General features: G+C 43.3%; 1 protein-coding gene across 2 annotated transcripts in view; it reads left to right on the forward strand.

Moving 5' to 3' along the window:
* Positions 1 to 242: 242 nt before the first annotated feature.
* The window catches only part of HECA (hdc homolog, cell cycle regulator), a 28,054-nt gene continuing 11,177 nt past the window's right edge, over positions 243 to 17,119 (forward strand). The window contains exons 1-2 of one of the 2 annotated variants that reach the window (XM_064509061.1): positions 243 to 756; positions 15,969 to 17,009. In XM_064509061.1, the coding sequence (XP_064365131.1) occupies positions 522 to 756; positions 15,969 to 17,009 (1,276 nt within the window). In that variant the 5' untranslated portion in view covers positions 243 to 521. The remainder of the gene's footprint in view (positions 757 to 15,968; positions 17,010 to 17,119) is intronic. The other variant, XM_064509062.1, reaches the window with a different exon arrangement.

The raw sequence follows: 17,119 nt of genomic DNA on the forward strand, positions 1-17,119 counted from the left end.
TTACCACCGTTATCCCTTTAGGGGACGTTTTTCTGCTCTTCTCGGGAAAGGTGCTGCTCAGACCCCCACTCCGCGGCGAGGGCAGCGGCCCCGCAGCCCCCCGCCCCCTCACGGCCGCCGGCCGCGCACCTCTCAGCCCGGGGCGCGGGGCGGCGGCGCCCCCGGCGCCTCCCGCCCGCACCGGCGGGGCGCGGGGGCCTCCGCGCGCCTATAAGCCCCTCCTGCTCCCTCGCCTAGCTCAGCCCCGGCCCCCCCAGCGCGCTCCGCTTCCCGCTGCCGCCAGCGCCAGCGCCCGCTCCGGCAGGAAGCGGGGCGGCGGCGGCCGGCCGAGCGGGACACGCCTCTCGCCCTCCCCGTCCCGTCCCCCGTCCCCCCCCGCCCCGGGCCCCGCCGCCCACCGCGGGCGCGGCGCAGCGCAGCGCGGCCGCCGCGGCCCCGCCATGAGCCGGAGGTAGCGGCGGCGCCTTCCGCAGTCGCCGCCGCCGCCGCCCGCCCGCCCGCCTCGGCGGCCGGGCCCCGCGATGCCGAACCAGAAGGGCGGCAAGGGCAAGAAGAACAAGCGCGCCAACAGCAGCGGCGACGAGCAGGAGAACGGGGCGGCGGCGGGCGGCGGCGGCGCCGCGGCGGCGGGCGGCGGCGCCGCGGCGGGCGGCGGCGGGGCCGGGGCGGCGGCGGCGGGCGGCGGCAGCGGCGCGGGCGGCGGCACAGGAGGCGCGGCGGCCGCGGGCGGCGCGGCGCCCGGCGACGTCAAGAGCGGTGAGCGGCGGCTGGAGGGCGGCGGCGCGGCCTCCCGCGGCCCGCGGTGGCGCAGGCGGCGGTTGGGGGGCGTGTGGGCGGCGCGGGGGCCCGCGGAGCCCGGCGGCGCGGGGGCGGCGCTCCTCGCGGCGAGGCGGAAAGCGAGAGGGCGGGAGGGGAAGCGCCCGCTGCGATGGGGTGTGCGCGCGCGCCGTGCCCAACGGCCGCGGGCCCGGGGCGGGCGGCAAGGCCGCGGGGCGGAGGCTGCGCCCCTCGCCCTGCCCCCGCCGCGGGGAGGCGGCGGCGAGCCCGCGGGGTGCCGGGGCCGCGGAGGGGGCGGCCCAGCCGCGCCGCGGCCGCGGAGCTTCGGCCCCCCCCGCGATACTCCCAGCGGTGTCTCTGCCCCGGCCCCCGCGCTGAGTTTGAGGGGTCTCTGTGGGGCCGCCGCGCTTACAAGGCCGCGGTGCTGAACGGAGCGCTGGCGGCCCCGTCCCACGCATACGTACATATATACATGTGTTTTTATTTCTTACCTTGGGAACGCAGATACACCTGCCTGCTACTATGGTAGTATACCATAAGGAGAGGCAAGGGACATCTGGAGGTGCCTTATATCCTTGGGGTGAGCAGGAGCTATAACGCTCTCCGATGCTATCAGAGCTTGTCCCAAACTTCGGCTGCAATTAAGAGATGCTCCCGCCTGCGGTGCGGCGTCAGGAGAGCTGCCTTCGAGGGCAGTGGGTTGCACCAGCTCTAAAGCTTTCATGGTTATGTTGTGCCAGCTGCCTTTGCGGTAGACCCCTCACAAGGGTCAGTGGGTAGGAGGGGGCATTTGGTGCCGAACTGGTGACGTGGAATGGTGCTTTGTGTGGAAAGTAAAAATTCGGAGCTTAATCCTCACCATGTGCAGTCACAATTAAAAACGAAATGGAGCCCTACATTTAGATTTTGTCATGTTAAGAGTAGTCGTATTTAAATCTAAGAAGGTAGTGATCTTTCATCGATGATTTTATGCTACTGTTGGTTGGTTGGTTTTTGGTTGAGAGGAATTTTGGTAAGGTGTTTTCCTGCAAAAACTTGCTTTGCCATTCATGGTTGCTGATAACTAGTTTTTACTTGCTCCAAAAGGATATTTCAGGGTAAAGCTAAAGGTAGTTTAGGATTTTATTAAAATTTTGTTATGCAAAAAAGAAAATAAATCTTGGGTCTGCAGTTAAATTTACCAAGAGCTGTGAGCTAGTCTTGACTTTTTTCTGCTCCCTAGCTGGACTTCAACTTTTCACTTTGCTTTGGAAAAAGTGGGAGAGTTGATTCAACTGGATTTATACTTTATGGCAATAGTTTTGTATGGCTGCTGTTACTCAGTGGTGGTCCCAAGAATTTTACTTCAGTTTTCAAGATGTCTGATTCCCATATGTTATTTAATGGAACCTTTTCCTTAGAAATATTAGCGATTAATTATGAATCACTTCGGCTCACAAGGCCTTTGCCAAACTGTTTTTCTATAAGAATATTGGTTACTCCAGAGAATTATGGAGAATGCTTAAAATTTCCTTTGTTTTTGGCTTTTTGTTTTAAGTGCGTAAATAAGGAGCAAAAAAGGGAAATATTAGTAGGAGTTAGAGAATTTATAGAGCTTTTCTTACCATGACTGCAGTCCTGTGATGTAATGTGACATTTGCTTTACAGGTACTCCCTCATACATTACAGTTTGGGGTTTTGTTTAGTTTTTGAGGTGAAGAGAAATATTGTTCCCAAATTTTTTCTGTCAAACATAAATGAAAGTGAAGGCACTTTTTTATGTAGTTGTTTTTTGCACGGAGATAACAATGCTTGTGCAAATTCTGTGCAAATTCTGTTGAAGATGGTGCAAATTCTGCAGTGAACGCTGATAACGGTACAGCTGGCTACCTGGACAGGTTTTCAGTCCATAACTGTGAGACCGTTTGCCCCATGTATTTTGCATATTCTTCCTCTATACTAGCCAGATTCCTAAGAAGCCGAAGCTGCCTTTTTGAGAGCTAGCTTGAGCTGCTCTCCCTTCCCACTTCCATGTGACTTAAGTGGTCAGAAACATTCTTGTCTCTCACACCAGTGGAGACAGAAATTCTTTTATTTTTTTTCACACAACAGAGGTGCAACATTGGCTTCAGCACATTGAATTTAAGTGCCTGGTCAATATACCTCATATCTTTGACTTAACAGGATAATTGTATCTACTCATATCTTCCATTTCTGATAATCATAAAGGCTGGAGGAGTAGATGTGGTTGCTAACCTTATTTTACATGAGCTACTGCCCATCAGATAATCCTGAGTTGGAAGTCTTGTAAATTGTATTTTTACTGATATATCCAAAGCTTTTGATAGCATTTCATCTCCTGAACCAAAACTACAGAGCTGAGAATCAGGTTCTCATCTGCAGGGGAATGATTAGATGATGATAATAGATCCCTCATGTTTTCAAAATTTATGAATCTGAAGTGAAGCTATGGTATAGCTTGGGCCTTGGAGGCAAGTATCCCATTACTAGACTCAAGATGTTTGTAAGAGACCATGCACTTTCAGTTAATTGATCACTAAGCAGTTTATCGAGGATGTGGGCTCTTGCAATGAGTTGTGAGGTTAATAGAGTGCTGCTGTACACAGTCAACTCTCGATTATTCATGGGAGATTATCTGGGTTGTGGATTAAGTGTGCTGGGTGCAGTGAAGCTCTTTGGGATACTGCTTTTGGACCAAGCAGCTGCATGCTGTGCAGTGCGCTGCTCAGGCTCGCTGGCCCTGTGGGTCCCTCGTCCCTGGGCTAGCTTTTCTCTCCTGCAACGTCATTGTATGCTGCTCTAGGCTTATTTGCATATTTCGTATATTATCCCTCTCCTAGTCTGTCTTTACCCTGGAACAACAGTAGATGATCGTAATAACATAACCTGCTTTTCTTTAATGTCTAACAGGACAGAAGTATGCAAAGATTAAAGCAGCAGATTGAATAATTCCAAAATTAAGGTTGTCTGTGCAAACCCTGGCTTGGCATCACGATGTCAGTAGGACAGTCTGATTTTGTAGTTGCATCATGCATCAGGACCCTGCTTCATTCAGGGAAGGGATAGTGATTCAGATCGGTTTTGTTTTTTAGTCCCAATAGTTCTGTGTGTGGTCCAGGTATTATTTCTGCCCACTATCCAAATACCATAATGAATACAGAATTTTTAATTTCCTCTGGGCTTTTCTGTGCCGTTCTGACTAGTGGTGCCTTATTACAGAGAACTGCTGTTATAGCACCACTTTATAGTGAAAAGATATTGTCCCATTTTACATTTTGACAAATTTAGCTTTAATACCTGCACCACTTTCCCTCAAAGCGTCAGCCAGTTTTTGGTACAATGTTTGAGGAATTTAGACTGATTTCCACCACCCCAAGAGGGCTTCTGTTTAGGCTTTTTGGTGGTGTTTTAATTTGTGTATATTTGAGCTCAAACTGCAATTGAAGTCAGCTGTAGTACTCTCCAGACTTCAAAATCTGGCTCCAGATTATGGGAATCTAGAGGATGGAGAGTGTAACTAATCACTAAATGGGATGACTTTTCTCCATCTTGCACTGTAACTTTTTGGCAGGTATTGCGATAATACCCACAAGGCAGCATCTAGCTTCTGTAACTGCGCATTCCTTTCCTCCCTTCCCCCTTGCTTCTTTTCCTGTACCTCCCTACCTCATTGCCTGGAGAGTCTGTATCCATCAGTGCTATTGGGCTATGCTGAAATGCATCTAGCTTCCATCAAGCAAAGCAGGAATGTGTCATCCATTTTTTGTACTGAATGAGGCACAGGTCTTAGGTAGGGAAGGGAAAGAAGTTTAGCACTATCATTGTGCACAAGGGAACTGAACTTTTAAGTCACAAGTAGCCTCATTTCTTAGATTTCCTAGCTTCAGAGTGGTTGAGTTATATTCCTAGCACCCTTTTATTTTTCTAAATAGTTTTCTAGGTTAGTTTTATTAAGCAAGCAGGAAAATCTGAACTATCATCATGTAAAATTACGTTAGCAGTTATGTGGGATTGTGCACTTACCTCACTGACTTCAGCCTTGCATTAACAGAGTTCCCAAGAGAGAGATTTATATGGGATCCTGCATGTGAGAATCTTTCAGGAAAAAAAAAAAGCATATGGGAGAGCTGCTTGAGGTTGTTATTTTAGGTCTCACTGGAACGTGGTTTCCCAGAGGTGGAGTTTTTGCCTTGCCAACTGAAGTGTTGTGTGAGCAGTGCCCACATTGACAGGACTGTGCTGCCCGAGTCACTGCTGCACCTCCCTGCCGTGCTTGTGGGTTTGTTCAGCCACCCTTACTAACAGTAACTCCCTGTAACTCAGCTCATTAGAGAGATCCTGTCAGGATCATACCCCAGAAAGACACAACTGAAAATATAACGTGCCTTCCTTGTAAACAAGATACTTCTGAGCGATTTGCAGCAGATTTACTTCATGCTACATGTGAGAGTATTAGAATACACAACATCTGTGGCACGCTTCCTTGATCAAACATCCCTTTCTTTAACTTTGATTAAATGACTGATGTTTAAGCTTTAAGTGTCCAAATCAGGTAATTTTCAAAGGAATAAAAAAACAACTTGAAATACTCTGTAGCAGAGCAGCTAATCTTCTTGTACACTGAAATCTCTGTGGGGCCAAGAGCCATGAGGCCTGTGCTCAGAGTGGTGCTCTTTTGAGAACTCTGGAGAATGTAGTTCATGGGCTGAAGAAGTGTAGTTCATGGGCTTTCCGGTGATCCTTCCTATTACTCTACAGTTCGATGGATACGCAATATATCCCCACTTTGGGATTCACCTGAACTAGTCAGGAGCTATGGGTTGGCTAGCTTTCGCACACACCTCTGTACAAGAGTGAGTTGAATATTTAAAGTAAAAAAACTTCTCAAAGAAGCCTGAAAAACTCTACCTTAATATGTTAATCTTCCTTTAGGACATCTTTCCAGGTAAATAAAACTAAAGCTCTTGCACACGGTTGCCTGGTTTTAAAATTGCCAGCTCAGCTTTTGCATACTCTTCACCTGGGTTTCACAAGTTTGTAAGATTTTAGTTTACTTTCAAATAATATTGTATGTATGAAGATGTATGAAGAATGAAATCAGTCAGCACAACAGTGAGTAATGTATTGAAAGCTGTGACTGGCCAACAGTTAAGACTTACAAAAAAAAGTTTATATCCTGGAGGTGGGGTAGTTAAAGCAGACTGGAGAATTTGTCAGTAGAACATTTAATTTAAAAGATTTATTTATAGAGCATGAACTGCTGTAATGTCTAAGCGTGGATTAATATTTGCTGTCAAACATTCCCTGCTGCATATAACATCAAATTCCAGTTTGACACTCTAGTGATGTTGGGTATTGGAACCTTTTTATTACCTAGCTTGAGGAGTCCCACTGATTTCAATAAGACCTCCTGAGAATTTAAGTTTCTACTCTGTTACAGTGAGTATCAAAATCTAATTCCTATTAAGTTTCTAAAGGAAAACCATTTTGCTTCATAATTCCATTGACTGCTTCTAACTGCAAAAATCAATTGAGTGCAACTTCTACTGTCTCTATCCATGCAAATCAGTTTTGAAAAGACTTTCATATTACATTTTTAGAATTTTTAAAACTATGCAATTAAATGCTTTTGTGGCCAATACAATTCATGTTCTGCAAATCTTTGCAAATGGAATCATATCTATGATATTGCTGAATAAAATAAATTTTATCCTTTCATGCAAGCAAGTACACACCCATTTCATTTTTTTAACAGTTATTTGCTATCAAAATGGTTATCAGTGGCCCGACTGCATTCTATGCCCATGTGATAAATCATATGTTTTAACTGTAGCATTTACATGAGTAAGGGTTAGGCCCTGTATTTGTTAGGTTTTGAATGAAGAAGTACTGTTTTGAAATTGATTGCTTTTCTTTGCCTCTGCTCATCCCATATTTTCCTTCCAGTGATCTAACAAGTAGTGACAAAACTACTAGAAACTACTAGTTGCTAGTCCTTGGACACACAAGTTTTCTTCAGTCTCGCTTACTGCCTTAACTGTGGACACATCCTTTGATATTAAGATGCCATGATGATGGGCAGACACCCTTGCTTGTTTGATTCTCTTCCTCCAGTAGAACTGAGAACAAAAGATAATGGTAAACTTTGTATCTGACTCAGAGAAAAGTAATCCAGCTAATCTTCAAGATATCTGAATTGCAACAGCATTAGTAAGGCATGGGCTTTCTTTAAACAGTTTTCATAGAAATTCAAATAATTTCAAGCAGGCCTCTTGAAATAGTAATCTAGTCACCAGAGTAGATAATTTTGTTTCGAAAGCTTGCAGAATTTTGAGCAGAACACTGGCATTTCCCGGTTGATTTCAGTGTTAGTTATTTTGAGATAGTTCACTTTAACCTTTCTCTCTTTCTCTCTCTTTTTCTCCTGCAATGGTAGTGTCCTTCGGTCCTCCTTCCAGAGCTTTTGAGAGGGATATTACTGTTGTTCCTACCTTAAATGCCTGCTGGGAGAGGACGTAGCTTCAATCAGAGCCAGCTACTAAGTGTGCCTGGCATTCCCCATCTCCGCTTCTGTGCTGCGGATATCCATTTTGGGAGCAGCGTACAGTTGAGGTCTCTCCGTACTGCACAGATGCCAAAGGCAGCACACAGGCAGGGCTGGAAGCCAACACAGTGTCTTGAGAGAGATGTCTGTCAGACCCGACAGCTCCAAACTCAGGAGCTGCTGTCTTGCAGAGATGCTAAATACTGCAGTTAAGGTGGCTACATCTCCTGATTCCCATTGAGCTTCTACCAGCTTGTTTAGCCTTTAACATGGAAAATAAAAATGCTGTTATATTGAAGCTTGGAAAATGTTAACTGATGATACAAGCTTCCTTAGACTTGAAACTAAAAAAGGTGCAGATACCACTTGATTCAATCTTTCCCTTTTTTTCCTCTTCCCTCAGTAAGCTTTTTTGTGCTTTCAGACAAATTCTGGTGCAAAAATCTGGACAGATTCTGGGCAAATCCATTCCCCCTGTGTTTACATCTGTACTTGGTGTTAGGGCATCTGCTTCCCTTACCTTGCCACATTTATCCCTTTATTCCCAGCATGAGCTGAAAAGTTGCTAGGCCAGGTGCATTATAGTCTGCTTTAGTTATTAGGATGTCTGTTCCTTAAGACATCAGGGTTAGTTTATCGTAACATTTCAAGGTATTAAAAGCTATTGGAAGGCTACAGTGAGAGAATTTAATGGTGGAAATGCTTTATGCTGAGGATGATTCACATGAGGACAAAGCAAACAGGCAAGGTTCAAAACACGTTAAAGCCCACCAGTCTTGAGACTGTCACTGGTCTTTACATTCACCATGGTAGAGATCACTATGAAAATCCACCCTACATCGATGAGTTTGAAGAGTCTTCCTGTCCCGGGCAGGATTGTTTGTGACACAGAGAACTGCTCTTCATCTGAACTAATTAAGCTAACTCCCAAAGTCATGTGGGTGTATCACGAGGAGGTCGGCATTAGTCGTCCTGATGCCGATGAAGGTAGAGCCTCTGTCCTGTTCTCTTTGATATGGTGAACTGGTCATATTTGCAGTTGGACTGAAGGTGTACAGCACAAGCTGGGGCAAAATTTCTCCTATGGAGGGTGGGTCTGTACATCGTAAACAAAAGCCAAAGCTGGTGATTGAGTTGTTCTCTTGTGTTTTGATGACGGATATTAAATGAAAGGATGTTGGCTAGGACTGGTAACCATACAAATTGTAATGACTTCTTCAAGACTGAATTCTCATAATTGGTTTCAATTGTGTAGGCAGAGTTGGTCCAGCTTGGAGCACAGCTGGCTGTGTAAGCAAAGTGCAAAACTGCTGTGTTTAAGTAAGCGGCCCACCTCACTTTGTACAGTCTCACTCTTGCCTTTCTGACTTATTTTGGTGAGGAGATGCTTGTGCTGGGAGTGGGTGGTTGAGTGAGAGCCGTAGATAACGCTCACTTTGTATCATGTGCTAGTTGCTGATTTCATAAACAGACATTAGCTCTGACTGTGCTGTAAGTTCGAAGGTGTTGACATGACAGGTACAACTTAAGCCTTCATGATTTCCATTGCATCTTCCCACTGCTGCTAATTGTTATACCTTTCTCAGTCTTTTGAAAAGAAAATCACTTGGAGGCCAAGCATGAAGCCAGCATAAGTGAAGTGTGTGGAGATGGTTCTGGCACCTGACCAGCCCTCCAGGAGTCCTGTCATCTGAATTTATAGGTGAAGCAGGGTTTAGTAGCTCCAGATTACCTGAAATCTTTTCTTGGGGTGGGTGATCACTTCATGTAACTACTCGTCTAACAGAACTTATGACATCTGCACATCAAGTGAGCACATTCCAGGTAGAGAGCCAAGCTGCTTACAGCTTTCTTTCTCTTAAAGTCCTTTCTGATTGTAAGTATTGACCACTACTACTTGGTCCCTGGGGGAAGGAATCAGCTTAGAAGCTTGTGTATAATAAGCTGTGAGCCAAACTCCCACTGTAGTGAGAGGGTTGTCTAGAGTCAGGGCCTCCAAAAATGATTCAGCTGGCTTGGCACTGGGTGTCACTTCAGCCTGAGCTGTGTTGCTCTCTTGCTCAGTGTAGATGGACGGCTAGCATTGGCTTTTCTTTCCAAGAACATACTAGGGAGTCTTGTGACACAGAAGAAAGCCTGTATGTTCGGCAGCTTATCAAATGCTGCTGTCCTATGTCTTCCCCTCTCTCTTAGAGAATAACTGGAAACTCATCTTGATCAGTCTGTAAAGATTGCTTGAGCAGTTTGGGGAGACATCAATCATTATCAGTGAGTGATATCACTATAAGCAATGAGCCAAACTGTTTTGAAAGACCTTCTCCTACTGTCCGTTTGCTGGTTTTTTGTTGTTATTTTTGTTGCACTGGACTTTTGTTGCACAGGTCCAAGCCTGACTTTGGGATCTGTGTGTGAAACTTTTTTTCCCATTGTGTTCTTCCTGCTACATTCAGGCTCTTGAGAAGGTGACTGATCGTTTCTGTACTGATGTATAACTTGTACTGTTTTACTAGTTAAGCCTATACTCTGTATGGCAATACCATTTTGTCACTTCTTGTTAATCTTTTGAATGCTAGATTGTATTCCAAGATTTACCAAAGCAAACACAATGGGCAATTATTGCAAATTTTCTGGTCAATCTGTTTGTTGTTGTTGTTTGTTTGTTTGTTTTTCCTTACAGTTGTGCTGCAGTATTAGTGTGGTAATATTGTATGACTTCAGTTAAAATAAAGCTCTGATGATGGTAGAGGAAATTCTGCAGATTCATACAAATGGTTGGTAGGGAGTAGCCTTTCACAGAGTGAGTCAGCTCTGGTTCAAGCTTGCAGAATGAACAATTTCTGGCTGTGTAGGGTTGTGAAGACAGTATTGTTCATGGGAAAATCATGGTAAGCGGATGGGAAAATAGTTAAATTGCAAAGTCAGTGTCCCACAGGTACCCTTTTTGGCCTAGGTAAAGTGTCCTTGGCATAGATACTACAGATGATACTAGAGTGATGGTAGAGCAAAAGCAGGGCATGAGTGAGTGTCTTGCAGCTGATACGGTGCGAGGACCTTAACGTTTTTAGAACATATCTTTGTCCGGATGCATAACAACTTACAGTTATCTCATAGTTGTTTTAAGATGACAGTAGGGCTGCCTCTTCCAACAGCAGGCACGCTGCTTTCCTCTGCCCCCAGCTTCACGTTCCTAATACCTCCCTTGAGCTTTACTAGTGATCATAAGTCTGTGTGGTGAGCTGAAAACTATACTGACAAATACAGGAAAATATTCTCTGTTTCTGTGTACCGAGGGCAGAAACTCTGGTACTTACACAATGGATAATGTGGGAATGTGGAGGGAAGAGTGAGTGTTCTTTAGGTGTGAGCATTTATGGTTCAGAACAAATGAAAGCAGTCATGAAACTGGAGACTTAAATTCATGAAGTTTGGCTTGCTGCTTGCATCTTTGGTTTTCTGATGAATGTGTAAAGAGAAGTAAACAACATTCTCCCCCATTTACTTCATCAGAGAGAAGTTCCTCAAACAGCTGTTGCTCTGCTGCTTTCATTTGTGCCATAAAATGGGAAGGGCAGGCTTCATTTACCCTCTTTATTTCATTTTTTGCCTGTAGGAACAGGTTAATGTGCTTTATGTTGAAGGAGTTTGATCTCAGTTGTGTTTCTGTTCCTGACTTTCATTGATGTTTAAACCTAGACAGAAAAGCTGAGAAAAAAACAATCACCCAAACCAGCTTTCTTGCAGTCTTCGGCCACATTCATGTTTCTGAAGGAACATATCTTATTTAAACAATGAGCTATCTTTGCTCAAATGTATGCTTGTTCTGAATATTACATGTTGTTTCTGTTTTAGTGGACATTTATGTACTACCATTTACACCTATTTTTAAAAATACTGGGCAAAATTACTACAGTGGGTAAGACAAAACATTTACTTTTTATGTGGAAACATAACTTGCTGAAAGAATCAGTGTGTATTTGTAGTTTAAAATTGGCAGCCTGTCCACTACAGCAGTACAAGGGTGTCTATGCTTGGAAGCCATTCTGCTACATGAAACTACATATGGTCTTGTTTTATATACTCTTAGGGTGTGAAGAACATCTTGAAACTGAAGGGTAAAATAAAAAAATCTAAAAAAATCTAAAAAATCTACTTTTGTGGTCATTTAGCCAGTCTTTCAGAATGGCCTACTAGAAGAACAGATGCTTTTCCAGTACCTGATAATTTTTCATTTTTTATGAAATTTAATTTCATAACTTTGGAAACCAGAGATCTGTTGAGGCATTAGCTAACCAGCTTCTGACTACAGATGTGAATAGGCAATTTGGGTCATGTGAAAGTCTGTTTACTCCCCCTCATCGTCAATCTGTCTTGACAGTAGTCATTGTGCTGTTGTCATAACACACTAATATTACGATTTCATCTCTGACTTCTTGATGAAAAATCTGAAAAAGCATTTCTAACTATTGGGCAATAAAAGGGCTTAATAACAAGTTTTTTAAAGTTTTGTAATTCTGTAATAAGTCCTTTGTCTTGAATACAAAATGATGGTTAAATAACTGAGAGCACTTTCAAGGATGTGAATTGATGGGAAGAGCCCTTCACATTTGCTGGCGTGGCTGCAGTACTAAGTGACCTGAATGCTGGCTCTTTTGCTCCTAAGACATGTCAGTTGCTGTGAATGGGAAAAAATTCACTAAAACATGGCTTTCTCTTGTGGTTCTCCTTTGTTCTTTATGTAAGAATGTGTGGCATGATTATGTTTGGCAGGAGACATGAACGGAAAGAAGTTTGCAAGGGATGTTTAGTACTGAACAGTCTGTTTTGCACAGGTAGACCTGGTGAAACTTGAAATATTAGATGGAACTGAATGCTGGTTTGATCATTTCTACATGCTTTTCAGGTAGTGGAATTTTCTACTTGCTTAAATACTGTGTTACTACAGAAGTGGTAGGGCTCAATTAGTGAATAGCTAATTTTCATTAGCTGCAATTGGCTCTTCAGATTTTGTTGTGGAAATATTGCCGCATTTTTATCAAGGCTTTCTCAAAAACAGCAAACTTCATAATAGCAAATTTGTATCAGTGAAACAACAAGAAAAACATGCAGGTGCCTTGACTGGCACGACACCTAATCCTACTGTGAGAGCACAGCTAGGCTGCGTGGTAGAGAGACCGATTAGATTTGGAGTATTTCCTGTGCTACTGCACTGACAGTAGTGAAATTGCAGGCGAGTTCCCTGGGAGAGGTTAGTAAGGAACAGCTTCTTCTGTTAGTAATGTTGTTTTTTAGAATAACCTCAGTGCCACTATGTAACAATTCAGTGAGGCCTTTATGTGCAGCAATGTGCTTGTTTGCTGCATTATTTTCTTCTAGCTGTTTCATTTGTGCTTTTGCTGTGGTGATTGCGTAATCATCGTGACCAGCCAATTTATGCAGAGTTGACAGAAGATCAGATGAGGAAACGTCTGAAAAATTTTGTTACCATCTAATTAACTTAAATGTCAAAAAAGACATCACTGTCCAAAACTTGAAGCTTTTTGTTGCTCATTGTTATGCTTTTTTGGAAGTTCTTTAGGTTAATCTTTGCATAAGTAAGTTGTTGAGTAAAAGTGAGGGAAGATCACATTTCACAGTCCTTCTGTTGATGAAACAGTGAAAAGGGGAAAAAAAATCTGTTAAAGTCACCTTTAAAATAGTCTCTAGGCATGCAGAACATGATTATAAGCAAATAATTATGGAAGCATTTGGTGGAAAACATGGGCTGCTTTTCTTCTGTATTTCAACCACTCATTTTATTAATCTCATTTTTTTGCTCAAAGAAGAGGCAGTACGCTTCTCAGGGGTTTACAGGTTGTCTAGTTTTTGCACCCAAGAAACAGCACTATATTCAAAAGCTAGTCAAGGAAATGTTTTTCCTTGTTTAGTCAGTTAACTCTACCAGTATGGATGAACAAGTGTAAAATCCTTATTCTAAAGTGGGAGATCTCTAGACCTGTCTGTATATTAACTTTCTGGGCTGTCAGTTATAATTATACATACAACTGTTAGAACACTTACACTCCAGGACATGGGATGAGCATAATTGGACTTCTGCTATGTTCTTTCTTTCTGCCTCATGGCAGTTGTGTAAAGGGGTATGTATCAAAATAGATAAATACAGGAAATGCACAAATGAGGACTCTTCATAGTAGTACTTTTTATATCTTGCTCCACATCTGACTTGTGATGATTTGTTTTTCATGGTTTCAATTTAATTGGCTCCTCTGAGATAAATTGCATAAGATGGTATAATTGCAAGCTATACTTTCAGACCCTAAATATGATAAAAGAATGACTGACAAGAAAATCTGCATTAAGTCACTTGGTGTGACATAGTGCAGCTTGAATCAAAGTGATGGTCTGGGGAGAATGGATGGGAGAACTGTGGGCATTGGGAAACTGACAGATTTTGGGTCAGAACAGGTAAGTTATCATTCACTTTTGCTCTTAGTCAGTGATATTATACTCAATAATACATTGTAGCAATGTGGAAGAAAGCTAGTCATTGGCAGCCAATGAAATTCATGCTTCTCAAAGACATCTCAGAAAGTGCACCTTATTAGTGGGCTCTTCAGAGGTCTAAGACAGCTAGTAAGAATACAGATCTAACATACATTGAAGGAAATTTCAAGGAGTCCTGAGGGAATACTTCTCTCATCTAATACTTCCTTCTCCAATTTAGTGACTTGTCTTCTTTTCTGTTTTATGTCTGGTTTTATAAACAAGCCCATATTTTGATTTATTAGATAAGCTTTTTTTGCTTTAAGAGAATGTTCTCTGGGAATGTATGTTTATTGCAGTTTATAGCCCAGTCCTAGAAGGAAGGTATTGCAGGAAATTCTTCTTGCAACTGTGCCATTTCTGGCATTCGGAACAGAGGCAGACAAATCAGATGAAAGATGTAGCAAATTCCAGTGCATGACTTGGGAAAACTTTCTTGTACTCTTTCTGCCCCTGTATTCTGGATAAAAAAGTCTTCACACCTGCCATGGTCTTGACTTTTCTGAAGGTTAACTCGGTGATTTTTTTGTTTGTTTATAGCTTTTTAGCAGGAAGTTGAAGGAAAGGGGCAAAAACACTAGCTTATCAAAGATCTGGTGTTCTTAAAAACATGTTTTTTGTATATTGCTGCTGTATGACAGGTGATTATGGGTAGCATATCAGAGTTACTGAAAGCCTGTAAAATGAATGTAACAGCTTAAAACCTATCATCCCAGTGCAAATTAAGTTGTATTATTCATGTTAACAGTGATAGTAACTGGACTAACAGCAATGCAACCAAGCTTTTTTTCCCTGTTTATCAGATAGAAATTTGAAGTCCTAAGAAAAAAAATGGAATGGAGGACAGTTTGTCTTCATTAGGCTCAGTGTATCTCTGTTGCAAATCCTGGAGCTCTGTGGTTGAGAGACTCTGGAATTCCAGAGAGCCATTTGCTCTCTTTCACACACTGTATAAGGCAGCACTTGACCAGGAAAAACCTCAAAGAAGTGTGCTATTATTTGAATGCAATAACACGGAGAAAAAAAGGCAGGCTGCCAGCCCCTATTGGAACATTTTTTTCTTCTGGGAAATGGAGGAAGTAGGAAGTCAGAAACACAGAGGAAGAAATCGGAAGACATATTTGTAATGTTTGACTAAGTGTCTTAAACTTCATAATTAGACAGTGTTCAGAACCAGTAGAAACTCCAAATGAAAATTTTCTGTCCTTTCTGTTCCCTTCTGGCTGCAGTCGTGCAGCCAGAAATTGGAGTAGTATGTTGTCTGTGGTATTTAGGTAAGGGAGGGGAAAATGTCATTGCATGCAGGACATTGTTGTGTAGAAGATGATATTGTTACAGGGAGGGAATTGAAATGATCTGTTTCTTCTTTGCTCAAGGATATAGCAAAGGCTGCTGCTTTGCTGATAAAAGACTATGTGGCATTTGTTTTTTTAACCTATCTGCGTTGCAGAACTGCTTGGTTTGTGAAGTTTAGCTATCAAGTTTGTCAGTAATGGTGATATAGTGCTTATTTGCCTGAGCAGTGTAATGAAGGTCCTCCTTTCTGTGTGAAAAACATAAGCTATTTGTCTTGCTTTTCAAAGTCCTCCACTTCCTGTTCCTCTCCCTATCTGTTGTCTCTTGCTCAGTTGCAAAGAAAAGATCAATTCCTGCCTCTCCTTATGTTCACAAAGCCAGCCTGTATTGCCTACTTGTTTTTCAAACAAGCATCTCTGTGTGTTCTCCCCATGTTGCCCCTCAGGCTTCAAAGCAACCCTTAGAAATATCCACAAAGCTTCCCTGTTACTTCTTAACGCCTGCCTTTGCAATGGTATCTACAACCCCTTGAGGATGGTTAATGCTGCTGAGGTGTTTTGACTATCAAACTGACTGCATGATCATTTTGTTTCTTTCTTCCATCATTTCTGTATTTCCTTTCATGTACTTAACTTTTTTAGCAAAGACTGTTTTTTATTCTGACCCAGAGCTGGTGCTTGTGGGCATTTTGATAATACAGATCATGAGTAAGTGCTTGCATTTGTATTTAACACAGCCTTTAAACAAGCATTGCAATCAGCAAGCCACAAATAGTTTTAAGTTATTAATGTATCTCTTTTATGTTCCACAGAAGCCCCTTGTGCTACTCCACTGATCTGTAGCTTTGGAAGGCCAGTCGACCTTGAGAAGGATGACTACCAGAAAGTTATATGCAACAATGAGCATTGTCCTTACAGCACCTGGATGCACCTTCAGTGCTTTTATGAGTGGGAAAGCAGCATCCTTGTCCAGTTTAATTGCATTGGCAGAGCAAGGAGTTGGAATGAAAAGCAGTGTCGCCAAAACATGTGGACAAAGAAGGGATACGATCTCGCTTTTCGCTTTTGTTCCTGTCGATGTGGGCAGGGTCATTTAAAGAAAGACACTGACTGGTACCAAGTGAAACGAATGCAGGATGACAAGAAGAAAAAATCAGTGTTGGAGAAGAGCACGGGAAGGTCTATGGCAGAGTCAGCAGAAGAGGCCAAAAAGGGCAGGCCAGCCAATAAGCCACAGAAAGGCTTAAGTCACGACATCCAGCGAAGGCATTCGATGGACAGACAGAACTCCCAAGAGAAGGGTGTCATTAGTGGGGGTTATGCCATTCGTTCTCCATGTGTCTCTCCTGGCCAGTCCCCACCAACGGGCTACTCTATTCTTGCCCCCACTCATTTCAGTGGCCCTCGTTCTTCACGATACTTAGGAGAATTTTTGAAGAATGCTATCCACCTGGAACCTCATAAGAAGAACATGGCTGGTGGGGGCATGTTCAGGAATGCACATTTTGATTATGGGGCAGCTGGTTTGCAAGCACATCGTTCAGGACACTTTGATGCCCCCGTGCAGTTTTTGAGAAGGCTTGATCTATCTGAGCTTCTTACTCATATACCCAGGCATAAATTGAATACTTTCCATGTGCGGATGGAAGATGATGCCCAAGTGGGTCAAGGCGAGGACCTTCGGAAGTTTATTCTTGCTGCTCTTAGTGCCAGCCACAGGAACGTTGTAAACTGTGCGCTATGCCACAGGGCACTGCCAGTGTTTGAACAGTTTCCGCTGGTGGATGGAACGCTGTTCCTTAGCCCATCAAGACATGATGAAATTGAATATGATGTTCCCTGTCACCTTCAAGGTACAGGTTGTCTGTCAGTCATGTTAGGTCTCACTAAACAATGGAACTGCTCTTTGTGCTCCCCTCCCACCCCATTTTAGATTTGCATCCTGATTCTGCATTTACTAAGC

Source organism: Dromaius novaehollandiae, chromosome 3 (assembly GCF_036370855.1).
Source record: "Dromaius novaehollandiae isolate bDroNov1 chromosome 3, bDroNov1.hap1, whole genome shotgun sequence".
Taxonomy (NCBI): Eukaryota; Metazoa; Chordata; class Aves; order Casuariiformes; family Dromaiidae; genus Dromaius; species Dromaius novaehollandiae.